The following is a 23210-nucleotide window of genomic DNA, read 5'->3' as shown; positions in this document are numbered from 1 at the left end:
ATAAACAGCCTACTTGCTGTACTATCGCTCTGGCCCCTGTCTTAAACGTTCTTGTATGTTATAGGGCATACCTTGCTTGAGTGTAGTTGCTATTAGTTTAAATTCCCAAAATTCAATTAAGTTGCTATGAGTTCTTTTTCTTATTTTAATATTTAATATGTACTAATTCTTTCAAGTGTCCTTAGAATTTCAAACAAAATTGAAAAATTTCTTGAAATTGTTGAAATCTGGTATTTGTATCTTGATTGAATTTATGATACAACAAAGTCGTTTGGGGTAGGAATGTGGTCCACTGGTAGTGTGCTTGCCTTCCCCATGTGAGGTCTGGGTTTGATTCCCTAACATCCATCCCCTCCCCATCCTTCCCATAGCCCCAAATACAGACATGTAGTTTGTAGTAAAAAGGATTTAAATGGATTTTATTGTGGGGGGAAGAATCCACAACTATTTAGGTTTTACTGGTCTATTTTTGTTTGTGCTCAGGGTTCACTCCTAGCTCTGTGCTCACAGATAACTCCTGGCAGTGCTTCAGGAGCCATATGTGGTATTGGGGATTAAACTGTAGTTAGCTGTGTGCAAGGCAGGCAAGCATGTTAATTGGTGTACTATCTCTCTGGCCCAACTGGTTTGTTTTATTAGATTTCTCTAGAATTAATTGTTCCAACTTGCAGAAAAATTGCAAGTAAGTGAGGTGTGGTGCTCACTTAGCTGAGGTGCTCACCAGAGATAACACTCCTTTTAGTTAATGTTACTTGCACATTTGCTCTGGTGAGGGGCAGGGGGAAGAGGCCACATTTGTGTAGTTGTGAGGCTTGCTTGCATACATTCTGTCCATAGAGCTCTGGAGGCGTAACTTCTATTAGACTATGCTCAGTTTGATGTTTCTTAAAGGGGTTGGTTATTACTCTTGAGTTGTATTCTAACATAGCTGCTTTCAGTCCAACTGAAAATAGCTAGTGGTGCCAGAGATTGAAGAAAGCAGAGCCGCCAGAATCATTCTTGATGCATGTCCTGGCAGTGGTAATCAGATTCAGGGCTTCATGTGTGCGTGGCAAGTGTTTTAACCCTTGAGCGATCTCCCAAATACAGTGATAGTATCTTTGGTCAATGGGTGTGGTATGGTTTGACTTCTTCGTTATATGATTATTTTTTTCACACTTCACCTCTTGATTTGGCATTTATTGATGATTCTGTCTAAAGTAATCTTTTCTCTGATATTTAAAAATTGTGATGTTACCAAAAATTCCATTTTAATAATCAGTATTCTAAGAGATAGCTCTCCCTTTTCTCCAGTGTATGTTTATTCTTATTTATGACTGTTTCGGACTAATGGATTCTTGTTTTTAAAGTGTCATAACCTGTAATATGAAACAATCACTTTGTTATTGATGTTGTTTCAAATTTGGCCAGTGGGAATGCTTCCTGATTTGTAAAAATTTATTTATACCTTCCTTTTCTACTTTCAAAATCAATTCTCCAAGGGCTTTCTCATTCATTTTTAGTGAAAAATGATATTTAGAAACCAAGATCCTTTTGATGCTAGTTGTGCTCATTACTGCTGGGTCTTTTGGTAGACATCAGAAGCATAGATGAATATTTTGAAGTTATAATTTCATACTAATACTTCCAATTTAACTTATGTTTTACAAAGTTCTCCCTTATCTTTACTGTTTCTAAGTTTGTGTTTTCCATTTACCGTGGTAGGAACCCTACCTTCCTTGTAATGATTATATTTTTTGTTCTCAGTTGTGTAATTTTTTTCAGAAATTCTATATTCGTATTACTGCCGGGGAAAAACTTACCACTGCCCTATGTTTGTATTTCTCTTCCTTGTGAATAAGAACGTCCTCCCCTAAACATTCTCATATTGGGGCTGGAGAGATAGTATAGCGGGTGGCTGTTTGCCTTGCTCCTGGCAGACCTGGCTTTGGTCTCTGGCATCCCTTATGGTCTCAGGAGCACCACCAGGAGTGACTCCTGCGTGCAGAGCAGGAGTAACCCCTGAGCATCACTGGATATGGCTTCAAAACCAAACTGAAAAAAAAAATACTTATTTCAGAATTCACTTCTATTGAAATAAAGCATAGGAAAAAAAGATTACAGTGTCAGTTTTAATAATGTGTTCCTAAAGGAATTTCTTTGTTTCCTTTAAATTGTTGGTATGGAGTTAATTGTACTTTTAATAGAACTTTTTAGTTTTACTGAGGTTTTTTTTTCTCCTTTGTTCATTCTTTTTTGGGGGGAGGGGTCTGATTTGGTCACACCTGGTGGTGCTTAGGACTTAAGGCTGGTATTTTACTAAGGGGTCACTCCTGGTGGTTATTGGGGATCATAGATGGTGATTGGAGAGTGAACCCTGGATAGTACATGTAAGGCATGCACCTTTTTTTATCTATTCTTATCTGTTGATTGTTTTTTCCTTTTCTTATTTGGGGTTAGTATGTTCTTTTCTTTTCTAACATCCTAAGTTAAATTAGATTCTTATTTCTTTTCTAAGGCAAGCATTTAAAACAATGTATTTTCCACTCACAAAATGGTAGTTTAACCGTTCCACAAAATGGTAGATTACCTGTTTCACAGTTTTTGATATGCTAGTTTCATTTTCATTTTGTTAAAAGTATTCTCTAATTGACTTTAAGAATTATGATCAATGGATTATTTACAAGTGTTTGCTTTAAATTTATATATTTCCCAAATACCATTCATTTGATCATACAGTATTTTGTGATTTTAATTTTTTTTAGATTTTAGACTTATTTACATTATAACAAGTTGTTAGTCTCGATAAATGTTAAATTTATACCCCCCAAAAGTTTTATTTTATTTTGTTTTTTAGGCCACACCCTGTGATGCTCAGAGGTTACTCAGGAATTACTCCTCGTGATGCTTAGGGGACCATATGGGATGCTGGGGGTCGAACCTGGGTTAGCTGTATTTGTAAAGCAAGCACCCTACCAACTGTACCCTGGCCCCAGAAATGTTTATTTTGTGGAAAGTAAAAATCCATGCCAGTATGTTCAAATTGTTTATAATTTTTAGTTTTTCTGTATAGTGTTCTTTATACTTTTTTATGGAGTTTGGAGACAGTGATTTTGGGTTTGTCTGTGTTTTCATTTCAGTTTTGTTTTATGTATCTCTCTGCAATATGTTTGAGATTGTTCTTTTTTAAGAATTGATTTTATGATTAGAAACATTAATGTCTAGTAACTAGAATTACTAGAATATTGATTCTGACAATGTATGTTAGTATTTCTTGCCTTGATTTGCTGTCAGATATTAATATAGCCTGATATGTAACAATGTTAATGTATTTACTTATATTTGAAAGTATATCTTTTTTTTTCCCCTCAATCTTATTTTCTTCTGGCCTATTTGTGTCTTTATAATTAAAATGTTCAGGAGGCTGGAGAGTAACTGAGTTTAAGTACTTGCCTGCTCTTGTTCAAATCCCAGCACTACGTATGGTCCACCAAGCACTGCTGGGAGTGCCTACAGAGCACTCTGACCCCTTAAAAGAAAGACAGAAAATATTTAGGTGTTTTTTGTTTGTATGTTTTAGCTTATTTGTGATCTCCTGAGCTCTTTTTCTTTTTCCAGTAATATTTGTGATAGGGCATAGTTAATTTGACATATGTATGTGTGTAATATATATGCTTTCTTAAGATTTTAAGACGTTTTCCCCCTCTCGCAATTTGGGTAATAATCTTCTTTTGTCAAATTCACTGATTCTTCTGTTTTATATGAGTAGGTAACCCGTTCTATCTCTCTCACAAAATCTATTGATCTGTTTCTCTCTTTATGACTCCCCATCTGTGCTCAGAAACCCTGGGGGTGAGGAGGTCTTCCTGGGATTATACTAAACCTGGGTTATGGCTTTGATGGTCTTTGGTCCCGTGATGCAAGTGATTCTTGGGCCCACAGTGATACGTGCTGAGGAAGTGATGGAGAGTGGCAGTTGACGTAGTACAGTGCTCAGGCCCTAACTGCATGCAAGGCACATACTCCAACTCTTTGAGCTATCTCCCTGGCCTCCATATATATATATTTATTTTTTACATGCCTTTTAACTTAAAATTTTTCTCAGTTGAAGTTCTCTATATTTTATAATATGTTTAACTTTTACATAGTAGTTTTGGTTAAGTTTCATTGATAATTCTAATACCAGTATCATCTCTTAAACTACTTTGCATGTTAAACATCTATTTTTTTTTCTCCAAATTGGGAGTGGACTGGAGTGATGGCACAGTGGGTAGGGCTTGCAATTGGTTGACCCGGGTTCGATTAGATTCTTCCATCTCTCTCAGAGAGCCCGGCAAGCTACTGAGAGTATCTTTCCCGCACGGCAGAGCCTGGCAAGCTACCTGTGGCATATTTAATATGCAAAAAATAGTAACAACAAATCTCACAATGGAGACGTTACTGGTGCCTGCTCAGGCAAATTGATGAACAATGGGATGACAGTGCTACAGTGCTATAAATTGGGGGCAGAGTTGGGCCATACCTGGTAGTGCCTGGGACCTACTCCCAGTTAGCGCTTGGGGGTTGAACCATGGTAGACCATGCAGGGCAAGCGTTTTAACCCCTGTACTATCACTCCTGTTCCCCGTCTCTCTTTTGATTTTTTTTTTGGGGGTCATACCAGGCGATGCACAGGGGTTACTCCTGGCTCATGCACTCAGGAATTACCCCTGACGGTGCTCAGGGGACCATATGGGATGCTGGGAATTGAACCTGGGTAGGCCTCTTGCAAGGCAAATGCCCTACCTGCTGTGCTATTGCTCCACCCCCCCTTTGAAATGTTGGTTGCATTGGTCCTAACAACATACCCCTCCCCCCGCGGGCTTTTTAATGTGTATTACAGTCTTTATTTAATTTCTGGCTATTACCTGAGGCAGGCAGGATTTATCCTTGAAAGCAGCCTCTCCTCTGGGAGGCTCTTAGTGTTGCTGCTTGAGCTTATATTGTCTGGAGTAGACTAGTTTGAATTTTGTTAATAAAAATAGTTACTTTCTGTCATGAATTGTTCCTAAAAAATTAAATGTTGAAATCCCAGACCAAAATATGATTATAATCCAGCCTTTATGGAGGTTGTTAAGATCAGTGAGGTCATAAGGGTGGAGAGAAACCTGATACAGTAGGATTAATGCCCTTATAAAAACTGAGACATGAAAATATTGTTCTCTTTTTCTACCTTGTGAAGGCAAAGAAGAAAATGGCTGGCTGTCTTTTTTTTCTGGAAGCTAGGAAGACAACTTTCACCAAGAGCTGAATTGGTTGCCACTTTGATCTGGGACTTCTAAGTTCCAGAAGTGTGAAAAAATTACTTCTGGATTATTTTTTTGTGTGTGTGTGTGTGGAGGTGGGAGAATACCTGGTTGTGTGTGGAGGTGGGAGAATACCTGGTTGTGTGTGGAGGTGGGAGAATACCTGGTTGTGTTTGGGAGCTTCTGGCTGTCTCTTCAGCCCACATTTCTGCTGCTCAGATTCATAGGTCTCTGGCGTTTTGTTATGGAAGCATTAGGAGACTAATAGTTGTTGAGTTCATCAGAGGGTGGTTCCTCTAATGTAGTAGTATGTTTAGAGTGGGGATTATTTCAACAGATTTCCCCCTCTTCCTCTTTACTCTCTATTTTAGATCTTCCACAAGTGTCCAAGATACTACTCTAAGGCTTGGAGTAGGTCCCTCCCCACCCCCGGTTCTTCCTTGTCCTTCAAATATATATTATTGTTGGTCATCGTTTCATAATTGTAACCTAGTGCTAGGCTTCAAGGGTGTTCTCTGTTTTCCTAGTCAGCTTCAATGTTAAGCCTGTGAATGTGAGTCCCAAGATGGGACTCTTTCAGTAACCTTTCCACTGTTTTCATCTAGTAGTCAAAGTCCTTAGCAGGTGCTTTGGACTCTCCCAGCTATTTAAGACCAATAAAATCCTGACTCACTGTGGTTTCCTGGTGTCTCCTCAGGCACAGAATTAGAGGATTTTTTTTTCTTTCATTTTTCTTGGGGCGGGGAGAACGGGCGGTTTGCACACTGGCTGTGGTCAGGGCTTACTCCTGGTTGTGCACTCAAGGATTACTTCTGCTGGGCCTGGGATTCATGTGGGATGTCAGGGATTGAACCTAGATTGGCTGCATATTAGGCAAGTGCCTTATCAACTAAACTATCGCTCTGGCATCAGTATTTTTTCTTTTATGATTCTTTCCATCTACAGTGAATTGTCAAAATATTGGGGGCAGCATGATTTATTGCTGTTATCTGAGACATTTGAGAAGTTTATTCACAGTGGAAATAGTTTGGGGGAGTGTGTGTGTGTGTGTGTGTGTGTGTGTGTGTGTGTGTGTTTCCCTATTCTAGTGGTGTCTCCCTCAAGACTTGTACCTCCAAGGGTGTGTATGTGTGTGTGGGGGGGTTGGTGCGGGGGGGGGGGGCACCTTCATTGGTTCTTAGAGCTTATTCTGGCTCCGTGTTTGGTGGTTTTTCTGGAGGTTCTCAGGGGACCATATATGTTGGGATTGAAACAGGTTGACTGGTGCAAGACAAGCACTTTTACTGCTATTTTGTAGAGATCTGTGGAGGAGATGCTGCAAGTGTTCATAACTTTTTCTATACACTTTCCCTTCCTTGGCCTTTAGATCTTTTAAATACTTTAGCTGAAATTTTCTTGACCTGTTTTATCAAGAAGCTCCGTCTTTTTTCCTTGGTAGGGGTATTTGTGTCACACCCAGCTCTGCTATGGGCTAAATTGGGCTTAATTGAAGCGGTGCTCAGGGTGGACAAGATGTGATGCCAGGGATCAAGCCTGAAGTCAGTTGCTTACAAGCTAATGTTTTACTCCCAGCCCAGTCTCTCCAGCCCAAGTCCACTTCTTTTTATTTTACCACCCTGGTTCTGTGGATTATTTTATTTTAGATACTAATTTAAAAAAATTATTTGAGGAGTTGTGATTTACAGTACTCTTACTTACAGGATTTTATATAATGTTCTGAAACTATACCCTCCACCAGAGTGTCCGCTTCATTTGGCTCAGTGTCTGTTAACCTGTTGTCCCTGTCATCTTCTTATGCTGTGTTATAGGTGAGGCAGTGCTTCACCATTTTGTCTTTTCATAATGACGTGTCTTTCCTTATATGTGATTTTTGTTGTTTACAATCTCAGCACTCTGATGGTTTCAAAAAAAAGATGATTTTGTAGCTTAATTTTGCCTTATTTTAGATGGTGTTGCTCTTTCAGCTTTTAGTATTTTATGTAGAAAAGGCACCGTTGCACCGTTGCCACCCCTCGCCACCATGAGGAACGAGACAGGGATGAATGGAGACATTTCTGGTGCCCGCTTGAGCAAATTGATGAGCAATGAATGGGATGACAAGTGATACAAGTGAAGTGATGTAGAAAAAGGAAACATAGATATTTTCTGACTCAAAATGTATGTGATAGACAAAGTATGTTTTCGTTGGAATGTTTGATATTATCTACAGATTTCTAATGTTCTAGTATCTTTTAATTTTTTATAATTTATAAAACCTCTTTGCATTAATTTGATGTTTTCTTTTGATATTTTATTGCCTGTTCTTTGATGTGTCAGTTAAAATTTTTTTGTCAGATACTAGGAATTTTCAATTTAATTTCTTTCAGTGCCTTTTTAGAGTTTCTTTTTTCCCCCAAAATGCTGCTTCTATTCAACTATTATATCCACCTTTTCCTATTTCTTTAGCACATTTTTGTTGTTTTAACATTCTTATTTGCTGATGGCAATTACTTGGTCATCTGTATATCCGTTTTAATTACTGTTTTTCTTGATTATGCATCACATTTTCTTGTGATTTCTCAATTTTTTATTGGTTTTGGACAATTTATTTAAATAACAGTTAAGAGTGTTACATTTTGTTCCACATAAAGTGTGTAAGAGTTTTCCTCTGTTAGGAGTGAGATTGATAAATGACATTTCCTATGAATTAGTAGAACTGGTGCTTAAATATTTGCTTCATTATTATTGACTCTGTCTTACACATTCAGTAATCTATTATTGATTTAGTCTTCCCCAAATGATCTGTTTTTGTCTTGACATTTCTTTTGAGGAGAGAGGTATGTCGGCGGTTTATTGGTTTACTTCTGCATGTTGGGATTAATTTACTGGGAGAATGATCGGGATTGCCAATTTCTCCCCCTGGCCCTCCCCCAATTTTTCTAAAAGTGTAGAAAAGTTGTGTTTCTGAGAAGCAATGTGGTAGAATTGTTGGAATAAGTAATCTTTTTGTGTTGAGAAAATTGTCTCTAGTCCAGTCCTGTAACCCAATGTTGTTGTCTGCTATCGTCCAGATTTCTCTTTGCCTGCTTAAATGCATTTGTCTAATGACCAGTTTACCTGTTTCTAAACAAGATACCTGCCAGAAAAAGGGAAAATGCATGATTCTTTCCTCATTCCCCTTTGGAAGAGTGAGGGAAGTAAGGTCTACTCTGGTTCTAAATCTTAACCTCATTCTTAGCCATATGGATTAATATTTACTTTTCTTCTATATGTGTCTTAAATTTGATTGAATTGAGACTTTGTACTTCACTTGATTAAATTCTGTGTTTTGGGATTGTTATAAAACTTTCTGACACTAATGAAAGCAACAGAAACTTTAGTGGCATGTTTTAATCAAAATATGTAAATAACTTTTCTTGTCCTATTATACTCTAACCCACATTATGTTGTTAAATTTTAGTATGTGAAAATTTATGATTCAGCAGATGCTTGAGAATCAATCTTTACGGTATATGGAGAGGTCAATGCTAGTACATATATGATGACTATTAAAAAAAAAAGCCTTCTTCAAATGGGTAGTAGTTCCCCTTTCTGCTTCAGGGCTGGGGCCTAAATTCAGCCTCCTCTTTTCTTGATGGCTGGGTAGACTCACTCTCTGAGTGTACATCTGTGCATGTATACCAGGAAAAATGTTTTGCTTTCTTCTAATAGTTAAAAATTACAAGATAGGAAATTCATATAGGATTTTCTCCTACTTATAAAAGTGGGATCAATTTTGCTACTGATTTTTTTTTTGTTGTTGTTGAAGTGGAACAGGCACTTGTTGCAGTTATCCTTCTGCTTTTGTTTGTCAATAAAATAACATCTCTTGGAAAGTCTGTTACTGAACAATTTTCACTTCTCTGGGGGTGGGGGTTTGGGTGACAACTGGCAGTCTCAGGGCTTATTCCTGGCCCTTCACTTAGGAGGGCCACTCCTTCACTTAGGAGGGCCACTCCTGGAGGGCCTTGGAGGTGCACAGATTGAACTCAGGCCAGCTGCGTGCAAGGCAAGCATCCTGCCTGCTGTACTATTGCTCTGGCCCTTTCTTTTAAGAATTTTTTTTTTTTTGCTTTTTGGGTCACACCCGGCGATGCACAGGGGTTACTCCTGGTTCTACACTCAGGAATTACTCCTGGTGGTGCTCAGGGGACCATATGGGATGCTGGGATTCGAACCCGGGTCGGCCGCGTGCAAGGCAAACGCCCTACCCGCTGTGCTATCGCTCCAGCCCTCTTTTAAGAATTTTTATAAAAATCTACATGTTCTATTTATTAGAAAATCTGAAGGGACCATAAAAGGGTAATAAGCAAACTATTGAAGAGTTAGTGGTCTGGTGCTTTGCATATAACAAGAACTAAAATGTGGTAGTTGAGTGTTAAGATTTCTGAAGCACAAGGAGACCCTTACATTTATGAGTGCTTTATTTGTACCGCTATCCTGTGAAAAAGGTTGCCCTATTATTAAAGCATTAAAAAATGCACAATTTTTGTTCTTTAGGTATATTACAACATCCTGATGGCACAGTTTTGAAACAGTTACAGCCTCCTCCGAGGGGTCCGAGAGAGCTGGAATTCTATAATATGGTAAGTGAGGTAAGATTTGCTATCTTGCATTCATAGAATTTGTTTGTTTTTATAGTTTTCTGGTTATCATTCAACAAGAAATACATTCAAGAGCAAATACATTTAAAACTGTATCTTAGTGTACAATGTGTGTACTGAAGCATGTTTCATAAGACATCTAGCTTCTATTGTTTATTTTGGACCCTCCCAGTGGGGGCAGGGGATTGACTTGGACCAGCTGTGCTGGGGGCCCCCAGAGCCATGCCCAGTGGTGTGCTTGGGGGCCTCAGACTTGGTAGTCATGAACTCTGTTCTTTCATTTGCCTGACCCCTAAGCTCCTCTTTGTCAATGCAGACTAATATACTTTTCTACTTTATTTTTAAAACCTTCATTCTAATTACCAAATTGATTTTACTTAATGTGTTATAAACTACAATTTGAAAAACAGTTGTGCAACTGGCTGTGTTTCTCAGAAATGCTAAGTTTGTTTTTGCTGCAGAACTCTTAGGGCGTTAAAATGTTCTAATGTGCATAATAAATCTCCAGAGGGGAAGGGAATGGCCATATGTAACATCTAATAAACTGTGTGACAGAATATTTTTTTAAAGTTACTTTTAATTGAGATAATATAAGTCACATGTTTATAATACTATAATTGTTTATAATATACAGTATTTATTATATACCGTTAACACACCTCACCACCACCATGAAAGTGCTCCATCCCCTCTACTGTGTCCTTATGTTACTTCTAGTCCACTTCTTCACCACCACCTCACCTTCTCTTTGCTTGACATTCTCAGTTTTATAATCCAGGACCAAAGATTTGTTATCATTAGATACTGTCTATTCCTTGTTTTGTTTCCCTGTATACCACTGAAATAATCTGGTATTCATCCTTCTGACTTTGCTTAAATAGGATGCCCTTCAATTCCATCCAAGTTGCAGTGAACTGCAGGATTTCATCTTTTCCTGTGGCTACATAGTATTAGGAATACTTTTTTATGTATTTGCAACGTTTTATAATCACTTCTATTTAGTAACAAAACATTTTATCACTCCAAAAGAAAACCCTGTACCCATTAAACCATGATACCCTATTCCTCCCTTTTCTCTGTCCCTGGAAAACTGTTGCTTTCTATGAATCTAAACCCATGTGTAGTGTTGCATATAAATGGAGGTATAGAGAATCCAACTGCTTATCTCTGTTTTTTTTTTTTTTTTGTGGTGGTGGAAGGGTGGTGTCGGTTTCTTGTAATGTTTAACTTATTTATCTGTCCACCCACTGATTTATCATTTGAATTGTTTTCTACTTTTGTAAATAGTGTTGCTAGGAACATTTATGTGTAATATTTGAGTGTCTGTTTTCAGTTCTTCTGGCGTATACTAGGAGTAGAATTACTGGATCATAGAACATTTTATTTAACTGGCTTAGGAGCTGCCATAGTGTTCTCCAAAGTGGCTACCCCATTATACTTTTTATTTCCATCAGAAATATATGAGGTTTCAGTTTTTCTGAAACCTACCAGTCCTTGTTTTTTTTTTTTTAGTGGTCATCCAAGTGAGTGTGAGTGCTTACCATTTTGTGGTTTGTTTTGATTTGCATTTCATAACAGCTAAGGATGATGAGTGTCTTCACATTCTTACTGGCCTTATACATACCTTCTTTGGAACTATTTATTTAGATCCTTCACTTGCTGTTTTATTAGATTACCTTTTTGAAAAATAATTCTTTTACTCATTTATTTTAAGAGGGAGGCTTTCTTGTCCAGACTGTACCATATTTGGGGACTTTCTAACCTGGGGGGGAACCCTACATCAGGACATCAGGCCTTTTTTTTTTTTTTTAACAAATACAAGTTTTTATTAGATAACATGTTTTTGAATATTTTCTGCCATTCTGTGGTTGTCTTTTCAATTTTAATGAAGCAAAAATGTTTCAAAATATTCAGTCCAGTTGTCCAATTTATCCATTTTTTTCTTTTGTCCCGTGTGCATTTGGTGTCTGTCTTATCTAAGAAACAATGACCTAAAACTTGGCCACAATTTAGGAATTGTATAGCATTCACTCTGAAATTTTGATAGAAGTAATTAAAATAATGCAAATTGAAACAAAAAGCGAGTGTTGCTGAAATACTTCACCAATATTACTTCATTTGATTCTCACAACTAGTTTCTCATTTTAGTAATCCTCACTTTTATATATGTGCTCACTAACGCATACTTTGTTTAAATAATGGCCTAGATTGTTCAAATAGTAAAGGGTAACACAGGATTTAAATATAGAAAGTCTTGCTGTGTGTGCGCAAGACTTTCCCTCCCTCCCTCCCTCCCTTCCTTCCTCCCTCCCTCCCTCCCTTCCTTCCTTCCTTCCTTCCTTCCTTCCTTCCTTCCTTCCTTCCTTCCTTCCTTCCTTCCTTCCTTCCTTCCTTCCTTCCTTACCTATTTTTTTTTATTACTTTGTGGGAATACACCTGGTGGTGCTCAGGGGATGCTCCTGGTTTTGTGCTGAGGGTTTGCTACTAATCTTTGGGAGGAGCATGTGCAGTGCTGGGAATTGAAGTGAAGTCCACCACATGAAAAGCAAGCACCCTAACTCCTGTACTCTATGGCAACCCATTCTTTTATTCTTTCTTAAAGAAAGTGTTTTATATTTATGCTATAAAAATCTTGTGCATACTTTGTGGAATTTGTTCTAGATGTTATATTTGTTTCTGTTAATAGTATAGAACTTTTCAATTAAGTTTTCCAGTGATTGCTAATGTATAAGACTAAACTAGTTTAGTATAAGACTAGTTATGCTATACTATAATTATACTATAGTATAAGACTAGTTATACTAAACTAGTATAAAACTAGTTTAGTCTTATACTAAAATAGTGCTCTTATCTAGTATTTTTGCTATTTTTAAAACTTATATTTACCTGAGATTCTCCAGCAATTCCATTTGGATTATTTATAGACGATTATATCTTCCATGATTGGAGGTTTGTCCCTTTTGAATCTACTTCTATCAAAGTCTTCTAGTTCAGTGCTGACTAGAAGCAATGGTGGTGAGAACTGGTTAGGGGGCCGAAGGCATTTTAACAGGGGTGTGTCTAACATTAACTTTTCAGGGTGTCTTTCTAAAGTTTTTGTTGAATATGTCTTCCCAGATTTAGAAAGTTGCTCTCTGTATAAGATACAGTGCTGTCAAGGGGCTGGAGCAATAGCATTTGCCTTGCATGTGGCTGACCTGGGTTTGATTCCCAGCATCCCATATGGCCTCCTGAGCACCGCCAGGGGTAATTTCTGAGTGCAGAGCCAGGAATAACCTCTGTGCATCGCTGGGTGTGACCCAAAAAGCAAAAAACAAAAAACAGTGCTGCCAAGTGTACTTTATCACTTTAATAAAGACTTTACAAAGGTATGGTGAGATTTAAGGCCACTTTCAAGAGGTAATAATACACCGTCCCTGGGCTGTAAGGGCCGAGAGGGAGTGCTTACGGGAGCCCAGGGAAGGTTACTTTGTGAGAAGAAACAAACTGATAAAGAAGGGAACTATGGAGTCAATAATCTGACCTTTATTATTTTCTTTTCCTCTACTCTTGCACCAGTAAGAGACAAGGCAAGTAGACAAAAGATTTTAGTGATGTAGTTAATTCAAGTCAGCTTGAAAAACAAAAACCTGGAAGGAAAAAAGGAAGCTATATTGCATTTTTTCTATTTTTATTTTAAGAAATAATTTTAAACCAGTGAGTTTTGAATATTTTTTGTTAACTTTTCTGTATTTTTTGAAATGATCATATGCATTTTCTCTCTTTAATTTGTCAAGGTTGTAAAATAACATAAGTGTCTAATACTACATCACTTTTAAAAATAAATACTCTCGGATATGTATCTTAATTTTTTTGTTTATGTTTTTGGGCCACACCCAGTGGTGGTCTGGGCTTAACTCCTGGCCCTGCACCCAGGAATCTCCTGGAATACTCAGGGGACTGCTTAGGGTATCTGGGATTGAATCTGCCTCAGCCTTATGCAAGGCACAAGGCAAATGCCCTCTCTGCTGTACTATTGCTCCAGCCCCTGAAATCTACCTTTTTAAAATGAACAAATAGAAAGTACCCCTTTAGTGTACCCAAAGCTACTACCATGCAACTTCTGGGAGGCTGCATAGTTCACTCTGAGAAATATTATACTAGTTTTTAAAATTAAGTACAAAGAAAAATGTTTGCTTCTCTACCCTTCCAGTTCTTTATTTCATTTTCGCTTTTTAATATATTATAGACCTCTTTTGGTAAATACATAGAAATGTACTTGGTTCTTCTTGTCCTCATGAACATAGCTTTCATAGTCATGCCGGAAATACAGGGGTAAAGCACGCTGCACTCTCAGTCACTGAAGTTGACTAATAATAGTTCTGCTCACATTTCAACCGGGAAGGTTATGAAATAGAAGTGGAACACATGGATATTTTAGTCTCTGTCACACTGGAGTTTATTATGTAGAATTATGTTATATGTTACTATTTGAAATAGATATGATTTGACATAGATAGGGCTGGAGTGGTAGCACAGCAAGTATGGCATTTGCCTTGCATGCGGCTGACCGGGGTTCGATTCTTCTGTCTCTCTCAGAGAACCCGGCAAGCTACCAAGAGTATCCCGTCTGCATGGCAGAGCCTGGCAAGCTACCCATGGCATATTTGATTTGCTAAAAACAGTAACAACAGGTCTCACAATAGAGACATTACTGGTGCCCGATTGAGCAAACCGATGAGCAATGGGATGATACTGATGACAGTAATATAGTGATTGACATAGATAATTAGAACTTGAATATTTGTTTTCATAAGCATTTTGACATGAGCAAATGAATGGTTTTAGGCAGTTAGGCAGATTGTATTTGCTTTTTGATACTGGTTTTTGGGTTACACCAGGCACTGCTTACTCTCAGCTCTGTGCTCAGCTGTCACTGGGGAGACCATATGTGGTGCTGAGCATTGAACCAGAGTCTCATGCAAGGCAACACCTTAATCCTTATACTATCACTCCAGTAAATAGTTTAGACAAGAGTTAATTAAAATATCTTACAAGTTGTTTTTCACTGTATCACTGCATCACTGTCATCCCCCCCCTTTTTTTTTATAAAAGTAAAACTATTTTTACTTTTTTATAGTACAAAAATCCCCAACAATATAATTCCATGGTATCTGTATATTTTAATATGTTTTATGTTCTAATTATAAAAAGAAATGACATGGAAAAAAAGTGACTCATTGAATGAAAGTTATGCATATGTATACACATATGTATCACATATACACACACACACACACACACACACATATATATGTACACATTCGTCTCCATTCGTCCCTGTTGCATTCTCCATTCGTCCCTGTTGCCTTCAGGGTCAGGGGAATGCGGCCCATTATTGTTACTGTTTTTGGCATATTGAATACGCCACAGGTAGCTTGCCAGGCCTGCCATTCGAGATTCTGCATCAATCTCTTCTGGGAGCTTTGTTTTATAGTCTCTGGATCATGGCCATTGATGAGATTACATGTGCCCAGGGGCACTTTGTGGGCGTGACTGCCAAGCTACTGGAAAACTGGGGATCTGGGTGGAGGAGGTCCAGTCCCGATTTGAGCAGGCTTGGAGATCTCAGTCACAGGTCCTGCATACTGGGTTCCTCTGTCGGTTCCTTCATGGGTAAGGCTCGTCTGAGTGTGTGGAGTGCGCTTGAGCATGGCTGTGGCTGGGTTCTGGAGGTTTTCAGCTCCTGGGGCTCTGCTTGGGGCAGGGAGGGAAACTCAAGGCAGTTGCATTTCCCTCCAAGGGGCTCCTGGTGAAGACAACGTGGTGCAGGGGCAGGAGATTCTGCCTAATTCAAATTAATTTTAAAAAACTGCAATGAACCCATCCTGTCTAGAGCATCTCAGTGGCCACCACACACACACGCGCCCGCGCGCACACACACACAAACACACACACACGGTAAAATCACAACCATTAGGGTCAAGAATATAGGTCAGTGGTAGATTACTTTCCTTGCATGGGTGAGGCCTGGGTTCAGTTCCTGGCACTCACTGATCTTCCATTACCAAAGGAAATGACCTTTAAACCTCCACTCAGTGTCAAACAAATGAATAATACCACATTAAGAATTTTGTTATAAGTCATCATTTATAGAAAGGAACAGGCAGATATTAAAGCTCATTCAAGAAAGAAACCAAAGGAACACAGATTTATGTGGAATGAAGTCTAAGTTCGATGACTTTACATGTGAACGCTCTACTTCCCTATCAAGGTTTGTGAAGGAGTCAATTGGATCTCCTCACCAAAATTTACATAGGTATTTATGGATATTTGCGAATTTTGTATTTGCCAAGAGTGCCTGAAATTGGTTATAAACTAGGCTAAGGACAATGAAAACTAGAATTCGTTCTCTATACTTAGTTTTTCATCTGGAGATAGTAATCTTTTTTGCTTATTCCAAATTTTCTTCCAATTGAAACTCACATATAAATTTGAATTCAATATTACTATTTTATTTGAGAGATGTTTAGGGCTATTGTAAAGAATTTTAATAAGCCAGAATGAAAATATGTGTTTTTTTCTAGGTCTATGCTGCTGATTGTAGTGATGGTGTTCTTTTAGAGTTACGAAAATATTTGCCAAAATATTATGGCACCTGGTCACCTCCCACTGCACCAAATGGTAATCTTTCGTTTGAAATTTATTCTTCTCTTTTTTTACTCTTAGTTTGTGAGAGTGGGCTTTAAAAAGACTTTATATAAAGTTGTCTAATGCCATATAGATTGCATGTGTTTCTTTGTTAAAACAAACTTACTAATTTAATACCCAAAAAGTTTCTTAAATCACATATACATGTTAATGACCAATCTGTTTAATTGAATGAAAAAATACATACTTGTAGTTAATATTGTTTAAGTTTACCAATGTTCTTTTTTTCCCCTCCTAATTATATTCCCTCTCCTGAGCAATATATCTTTTCTTATTTTATTAGAATAAAATCAAGAAGGAATTGATTTTAGGACTATCTCCTGTTCTTTGCCCTCAGACTTTAACAGTATTTTATTTATTTTTTTATTTTTGGGGCTACACATGTCAGTGCTCAAGGACTACTTTTGGTGTCTTAGTTGGGTAATTTAGAAATTCTCCACCGTTCTTTCCTTCTTTTTGGATCAATACCTAGTAGACTTTGTAGATATGTTGGGGAAAAGTTTGGTGAAACATGGAGCCCATAGCCTCATAATTTACACAATCAAAAACTTTTATTTGGGGGATCTAAATAAGGCTTCCTTTAATTACCTTTGAGTCTTTCCCCTGAAGAAACTAGTTATCTTTACTGTTCAGTTTCCTGTAAATATTTCGAGTTTTCCACAATATTTAAAACATTTCCATTTTTGCCTCTTTTGATACTGGGTAATTTTCTGCATCTCAGAGTGTTAGACTATATTCCAGCAGTAGGAAAATTGTTAGAGGAATGAAACAAAGTATATTTAATGTTTGTATACCATAGCTAGTTATACCCATTTAAATAAAAATAAATTTGAAGTAGAAAAGCTTTCTTCATCAATAGTAACCTTGCATAAACTTGTATTATCAACAGCATAAAATATATAAATTTAAGAAATTGGTTTTGGACCATTACCTGGCTTAGGCGACTATTTATAGTGCAGGGGATCGAAACCTGAGCCTCTTGCCTGCAAGTATACTGAGCTCAACCCATTCATCTTTCAGTATTTTTTAAATCATGTGCTTGCTAAAGCCTCTAAGGATCATATTTAATAGTCCTCTTATAACAGTAATGAAGTAGAGGTGTTTGGAATAGCTGATATTTACTCTTCTGATGTTTACTTCAAAAATCGCAGAAAATTTATAGCTAATATTCCATAGAGTTACAAATAATATATCTGTCTTTTATAGCCATATCCTTCTCTCCCACCCTCTTTCTTTTTTGTTTTTGTTTTTGGGCATACCCAGTGTGCTTAGGGCTCTCTCTCGATTCTACCTTCAGGGATCATTTCTGACAGGGCTCAGGTGCCATGTAGATTGGCAGGAATGAAACTTGGGTCTGCCACATGCAAGCCATGCATCCTGCATGCTATACTCTATCTCTAGCCACTAACTAACCTCTTAAATTTGACTACATTTCTAATCTAATCTTTGTTACCTCTTGTAATGATATTTATATCACTTATATATTGTAATGATTCACATATTTATAATAAGTAGATGTCCTTTTATTTATTATACAAATAACAGGAGTAAACTTTGTGAAATCCCTTTCTTAGATCTGATGTTTACAAGTGCTAGTTCTTGTACCTTTGACAGTCTGGCTTCACCAGGATCTGTTAAAGAAAGGAGCATGTCAAAAATTGTAAAAGTTAATTATGCTGTTTTATTATCTATACACATACACGCATGTGTATATATAAAAATCTCTTCAAGACTTTTTAAGACTCAATTCAAACTTACAAGCTACATATATATCAAGCATTCATTATTTTTTTCTAAATGTAGTATATAGTTATTTTTTAAGAACACTGTGTCTCTGAAGCAGATATTTATCAAAACCTATTTATAAATGAAAAGAGATAATTTCAAGTATTTTTTACTTGAAAAATGGAAGCTGGAGATCTAAAACATTCTACCACCTCTATCAAAAGGTCTTAGGATTATTAATTTAGTACTGCTGATCACTATTCTGGAAGTTAATTGGTAATTCAAATTACATAGAGTATATAAGAATATACTAAGAACTGAAAGTAAGTTTTAAGGTGAGCTTACTGTCAGTTCTCAATATATTCTATTGGCTAGTCAAAATAAAGGTCAAATAAAGCCCATAATATTTGGGTATGTTTACTGAAGGAGTGACTCAATTTATTATAATTTGAAGAAAGCAAAACCCAAAGTCTCTCTGGGAAGAAGAATAAGAAGAGCAAACACTCATTCAGCAAACATTTATTATATTTCTACTATCTAGCATGTTTGCATTTATATTTTCCTCCTTCCCAAGAGAAGATATACAAATTATATATTCAGATTTTTAAAGTAGAGATTGTAGAGTTTTCTGTCATCTCTATTTCATGTAAAAAATACTATTATGTTAATTTTTGAGGTTTTGGACCACACCTGGCTGTGCTCAGGACTTATTCCTGGTTGTTTCCTCTCAGGAATCACGCTTGGCAGCGCTTGCTGGGGTGATGATGTGTGGTGCCAGGGATTGAACCCAGTTCAGTCATGTGCAAGACAAGTGCCTTACCCTCTGTATTATTTCTCTGGTCACAGATAAAAGTTATTTTAACCACTACCATTTGCTTAGTTGGAAGCAATGACCCTATACTGAGGTATAGAGATGATATAATGATGGTTAATGAATTTACTTTTTAAAAGTGTTTATCTTTTCTTTTTTGTCTTTTCGAATTTGGGGGCCACATCTATGTTCTTAGATCCTGTGCTCAGGATTGAACTGGGGCCTCCTGCATTTCGAAGCATACACCCAGTCTATTTAGCCATTATCTCAGGCCCTCTTAAGACTTTTATGTATTTATTCTTTTTTTGCAGTGCTGGGAATTGAACTCTATAAGACATTTGCTATATTACTGAGCTACATTTCTAGTCAGTATTATGATTAGTTAGCTTGTTTCACTCACTTTTTGTACTGCTATATATCTCACTTCATGAAGACTTTTGGAGCCCCTTAGGATATAGCAATTAATGATAAGAAGCTTGAGAATGCCAGCCTACTGCATTAAGATCTAGTTACTTCTTTCTGTTATTTGAAGTACAGGCCTTATAACTGAAACTTTTGTAACACTACAGAAAGGAGATGGATGTTTCCTTCTGTGTTGCTCAGTATTGCTGGATCAGTCTCATTGCCTTTTTAATGTCATGTCCTTTGAAATTGTATCTACTTTGCATCTGTTTTGTATTTATTATTTAATTCATGTCCTGTAGAGTTTTTCTATGCTGGTTATGCTTGTAATAAATTTGTTGATCAGTCTTTTCAGATGGAATTAATAATTCTTATTTTTTAAAAAACTTTTTAAAAAATCAGTTTTAGAATTGTTTTGTTTTCCCTTGGTGGTTACCTTAGTATAATATGCTTTATAATGAAGATTTTTCTTTAATAACAGATTTATACCTTAAACTGGAAGATGTGACCCATAAATTTAATAAGCCCTGTATAATGGATGTAAAGATAGGGCGAAAAAGCTATGATCCTTTTGCCTCATCTGAGAAGATTCAGCAACAGGTCAGCAAGTACCCATTAATGGAAGAGATTGGGTTCTTGGTGCTTGGCATGAGGGTAAGAGTGATTATTTGTATAACATACACATTGTGCTTTACGTGTTCTTTCCTTGAAAATTATAGACAACATTGTAATATGAATATATTTAAAGATAATATGTTTTTAAAATTTTGTTGTCTATAATTTCCCAATGTGGGGCAAAATTTGACCTCTGTTCACTGGCATGTTTGGTTAGTGTATGTAATTTATATTTTAGTGTCTGTAATAGTTCTGACTCTGCGCCAGGCTGTTTTCACTTGGGGCGCTCCGGAGAGGCATGGGTGAGAACCCTTCCCTCTCCAAGGTACCCAGCCCTGGCAGCCAACATATATATATCTTGGAGAGTTGGAGAGCCCGGCAAGCTACCGAGAGTATCCCGCCTGCATGGGCAGAGCCTGGCAAGCTACCCATGGCGTATTCGATATGCCAAAACAGTAACGGTAGGTCTCATTTCCCTGACCCTGAAAGAGCCTCCAATTGTTGGGAAAGATGAGTAAGGAGAGGCTGCTAAAATCTTAGGGCTGGGAGGAATAGAGACGTTACTGATGCCCGCTTGAGTAAATCGATGAACAACAGGATGACAGTGATACAGTGATACAATAGTTCTGATATTTAGTAGATGATTAATGAAATAATATAAATAAATAGGTCTGGCTAAATGTCCGAACTGTTACACCCGGCAACACTCAGGGCTCACTCCTAGTTCTGCACTTAGGGATCTCTCATGATAGTCTTGGGGTGCTATACAGGGCTCAGGGGTCAAACCCAGGTCAGCTGCATGCAAGGCAAGCACCTACCATTGCTTAATTGTATATCTATCAACCTCCTAGACATTTTGCTTGATAACTTACAGACCTCAAATTAATAAGTAATTAAGTGACTCACAAAGCAAGTCACAGAGATCACAATAAATTTCTATTACTTTCCAGTTCAATGGAATTTTACAAGGTAGAAATCCTGTAGTCAGAACCATCATTCCTTTGGTCTTAGTTCTCAAATATCTTGAGTCCCATTTGCATCATTTGCCCACTCCAGAATCTGTAGTAGTCCTTAAGAACCCTTAGGTGTGGCCCCAAAGTTTAAAAAAAATAAATAAAACAACTTATATATCACTCATCAATAAAAATACCATTTTAATATGGGTAAATTTGAGGGATATCTTTTTCTGGGCTTTGATTTTTGTTTTCCTGATGATTAGGAATGCTGAGCGCCTTTTCCTATTCTGTTGGGCACTTGGATATTTCCTTTGAGAAAACGTCTGTTCTTCTTCTATGTATATTTTTTAATAAGTCAGGTTTTTTTGTTTCCTTCGTTTTTGCAACAGTACTTGAGTTTTTTAAATATTTCAGTAGTAGTCCCTTAGCAGATAAATGATTTGCAAATACTTTTCAGAACCATGTAATCAGATTAATGTAGTTTTAGAATGAGTTTTGAAGTCAGGAATACAAGATCTTAACTTTCTTCTATTTCAAGATTGTTTTGAATAAATTTCTACATGAATTTTAGGATCAGTTTATTGGTTTCAGAAAAGAACCACCAGTTGGGATTTCAGTAGGAATTTTTTTTTTCTGTGAATCAGTTTAGCTTTCCAAACTTTGCTTTATTTTTCTAAATAAAGATAGGAGTGTATCTTCCTATCTATTTTTGTTTTTCTTTTTGGGTCACATCTGGTGATGCACAGGGGTTACTCCTGGCTTTACACTCAGGAATTACTCCTGGCGGTGCGCAGGGGACCATATGGGATGCTGGGAATCGAACTCAGGTCGGCCGCATGCAAGGCAAATGCCCTACCTGCTGTGCTATCACTCCAGCCCCAATCTTCCTATCTTTCATTATCCTTCTGGATAAACCCCACATGGTCAAGAAGGGTCTGTTTTTAATATTCATTGCTTTTTTATCTGACAGGTGTATCACGTTCATTCTGACAGCTATGAGACAAAAAACCAGCACTATGGGAGGAGTTTAACAAAAGAAACGCTAAAGGATGGTAAGGATTGAAAAACATAATTTATGTTTTTATTACTGTACAGTTACCAAATACTCTAAAGTGATTCAGTTTTAATCCCTCTTTTGAGTAATGATTCAATTTATAATAAATAGACTTTTAAAAAGATTTTCTAGACCTATAGGACTGGATTAAACTGATTCAGGATATACTTAAACCATAGGTCTTTGAATTTTTATTATTCATATATCTGAAAAAATTATATCTGTGAACCAACCTGCTAGTTCAGGTTGACTTTAATACCTAGAGTTTGCCATTAAACTTATAGTATGTGGTCTTGGTGTATTAAAATTGCTGTTGAATACAACTTTGAAATGTATGTGTAACATTAAATGTCTATATTAAATTTGCTCATGTATTGTTGAATGTATATTACAAACATTTAGAACTACACATTGAATAAATTAGTGCCATTACATGAGTTAAAAAGAAGTCTGTTTAATACATATTCCTCCACAATACTTTTGCCCAAGGCATTATGTAAAAATCTTAAATAAATTTCTTCCACAGTAATCTGCTATAAGTTTATTCTTAGCTTTCCTTAAGATGGAAAAGAGTTTATGTAAAATTTAAGGATTTTGAAAATGGGATTTTTATTTCATGTATAAAAATAATAAAGATATGTAGTGTGATTTTGATTAGCATTTAGTTCGGTGTGCTTAACCAATTGTAAATAATATTTATATAAATTGTTAAAATATTTTCCCAGCCTAGTTATTTCTGCAGTTTCACAAGCTGTGGAAATCAAGTTGATAGACCCAAGAATCTCTAATGTCATAAAATAGGCATACATAATTTTAAAAGATGATTAATGATCTGATAGGTTAAAATATTTGAAAACTTCAGTCTTGAACTAGAAGTAGTGATAATTCCAGTATTATCTTTTGTACACTTCTAGTTTGATGTCAGTGGACTGTTGACACCATTCAAAAGTAGTATAATTTTTTTTCCTGAGTTCAGTTCTTTTTATTTGTTTTTTAAAAATTGAATCACCTTGAGATACACAGTTACGAAGCTGTTCTTGGTTGGGTTTCAGTCATAGAATGTTCCAGCAC

At 36.9% G+C, this 23210-nt stretch overlaps 1 protein-coding gene across 3 annotated transcripts in view; it reads left to right on the top strand.

Annotated features, from left to right (window-relative positions):
* The window catches only part of IPMK (inositol polyphosphate multikinase), a 33458-nt gene that overhangs the window by 4413 nt on the left and 5835 nt on the right, over window positions 1-23210 (top strand). Inside the window, exons 2-5 of one of the 3 annotated variants that reach the window (XM_004607521.2) lie at window positions 9783-9868; window positions 16453-16549; window positions 19996-20168; window positions 22056-22137. In XM_004607521.2, the coding sequence (XP_004607578.1) occupies window positions 9783-9868; window positions 16453-16549; window positions 19996-20168; window positions 22056-22137 (438 nt within the window). Of the gene's footprint in view, window positions 1-9782; window positions 9878-16452; window positions 16550-19995; window positions 20169-22055; window positions 22138-23210 lie in introns of all 3 variants that reach the window. The other 2 variants (XM_055119446.1, XM_055119445.1) reach the window with 2 other exon arrangements.

Source organism: Sorex araneus, chromosome 11 (assembly GCF_027595985.1).
Source record: "Sorex araneus isolate mSorAra2 chromosome 11, mSorAra2.pri, whole genome shotgun sequence".
NCBI lineage: Eukaryota > Metazoa > Chordata > Mammalia > Eulipotyphla > Soricidae > Sorex > Sorex araneus.
The sequence above is the reverse complement of the archived record's forward strand: the minus strand, read 5'-3'. Positions and strand labels throughout refer to the sequence as shown.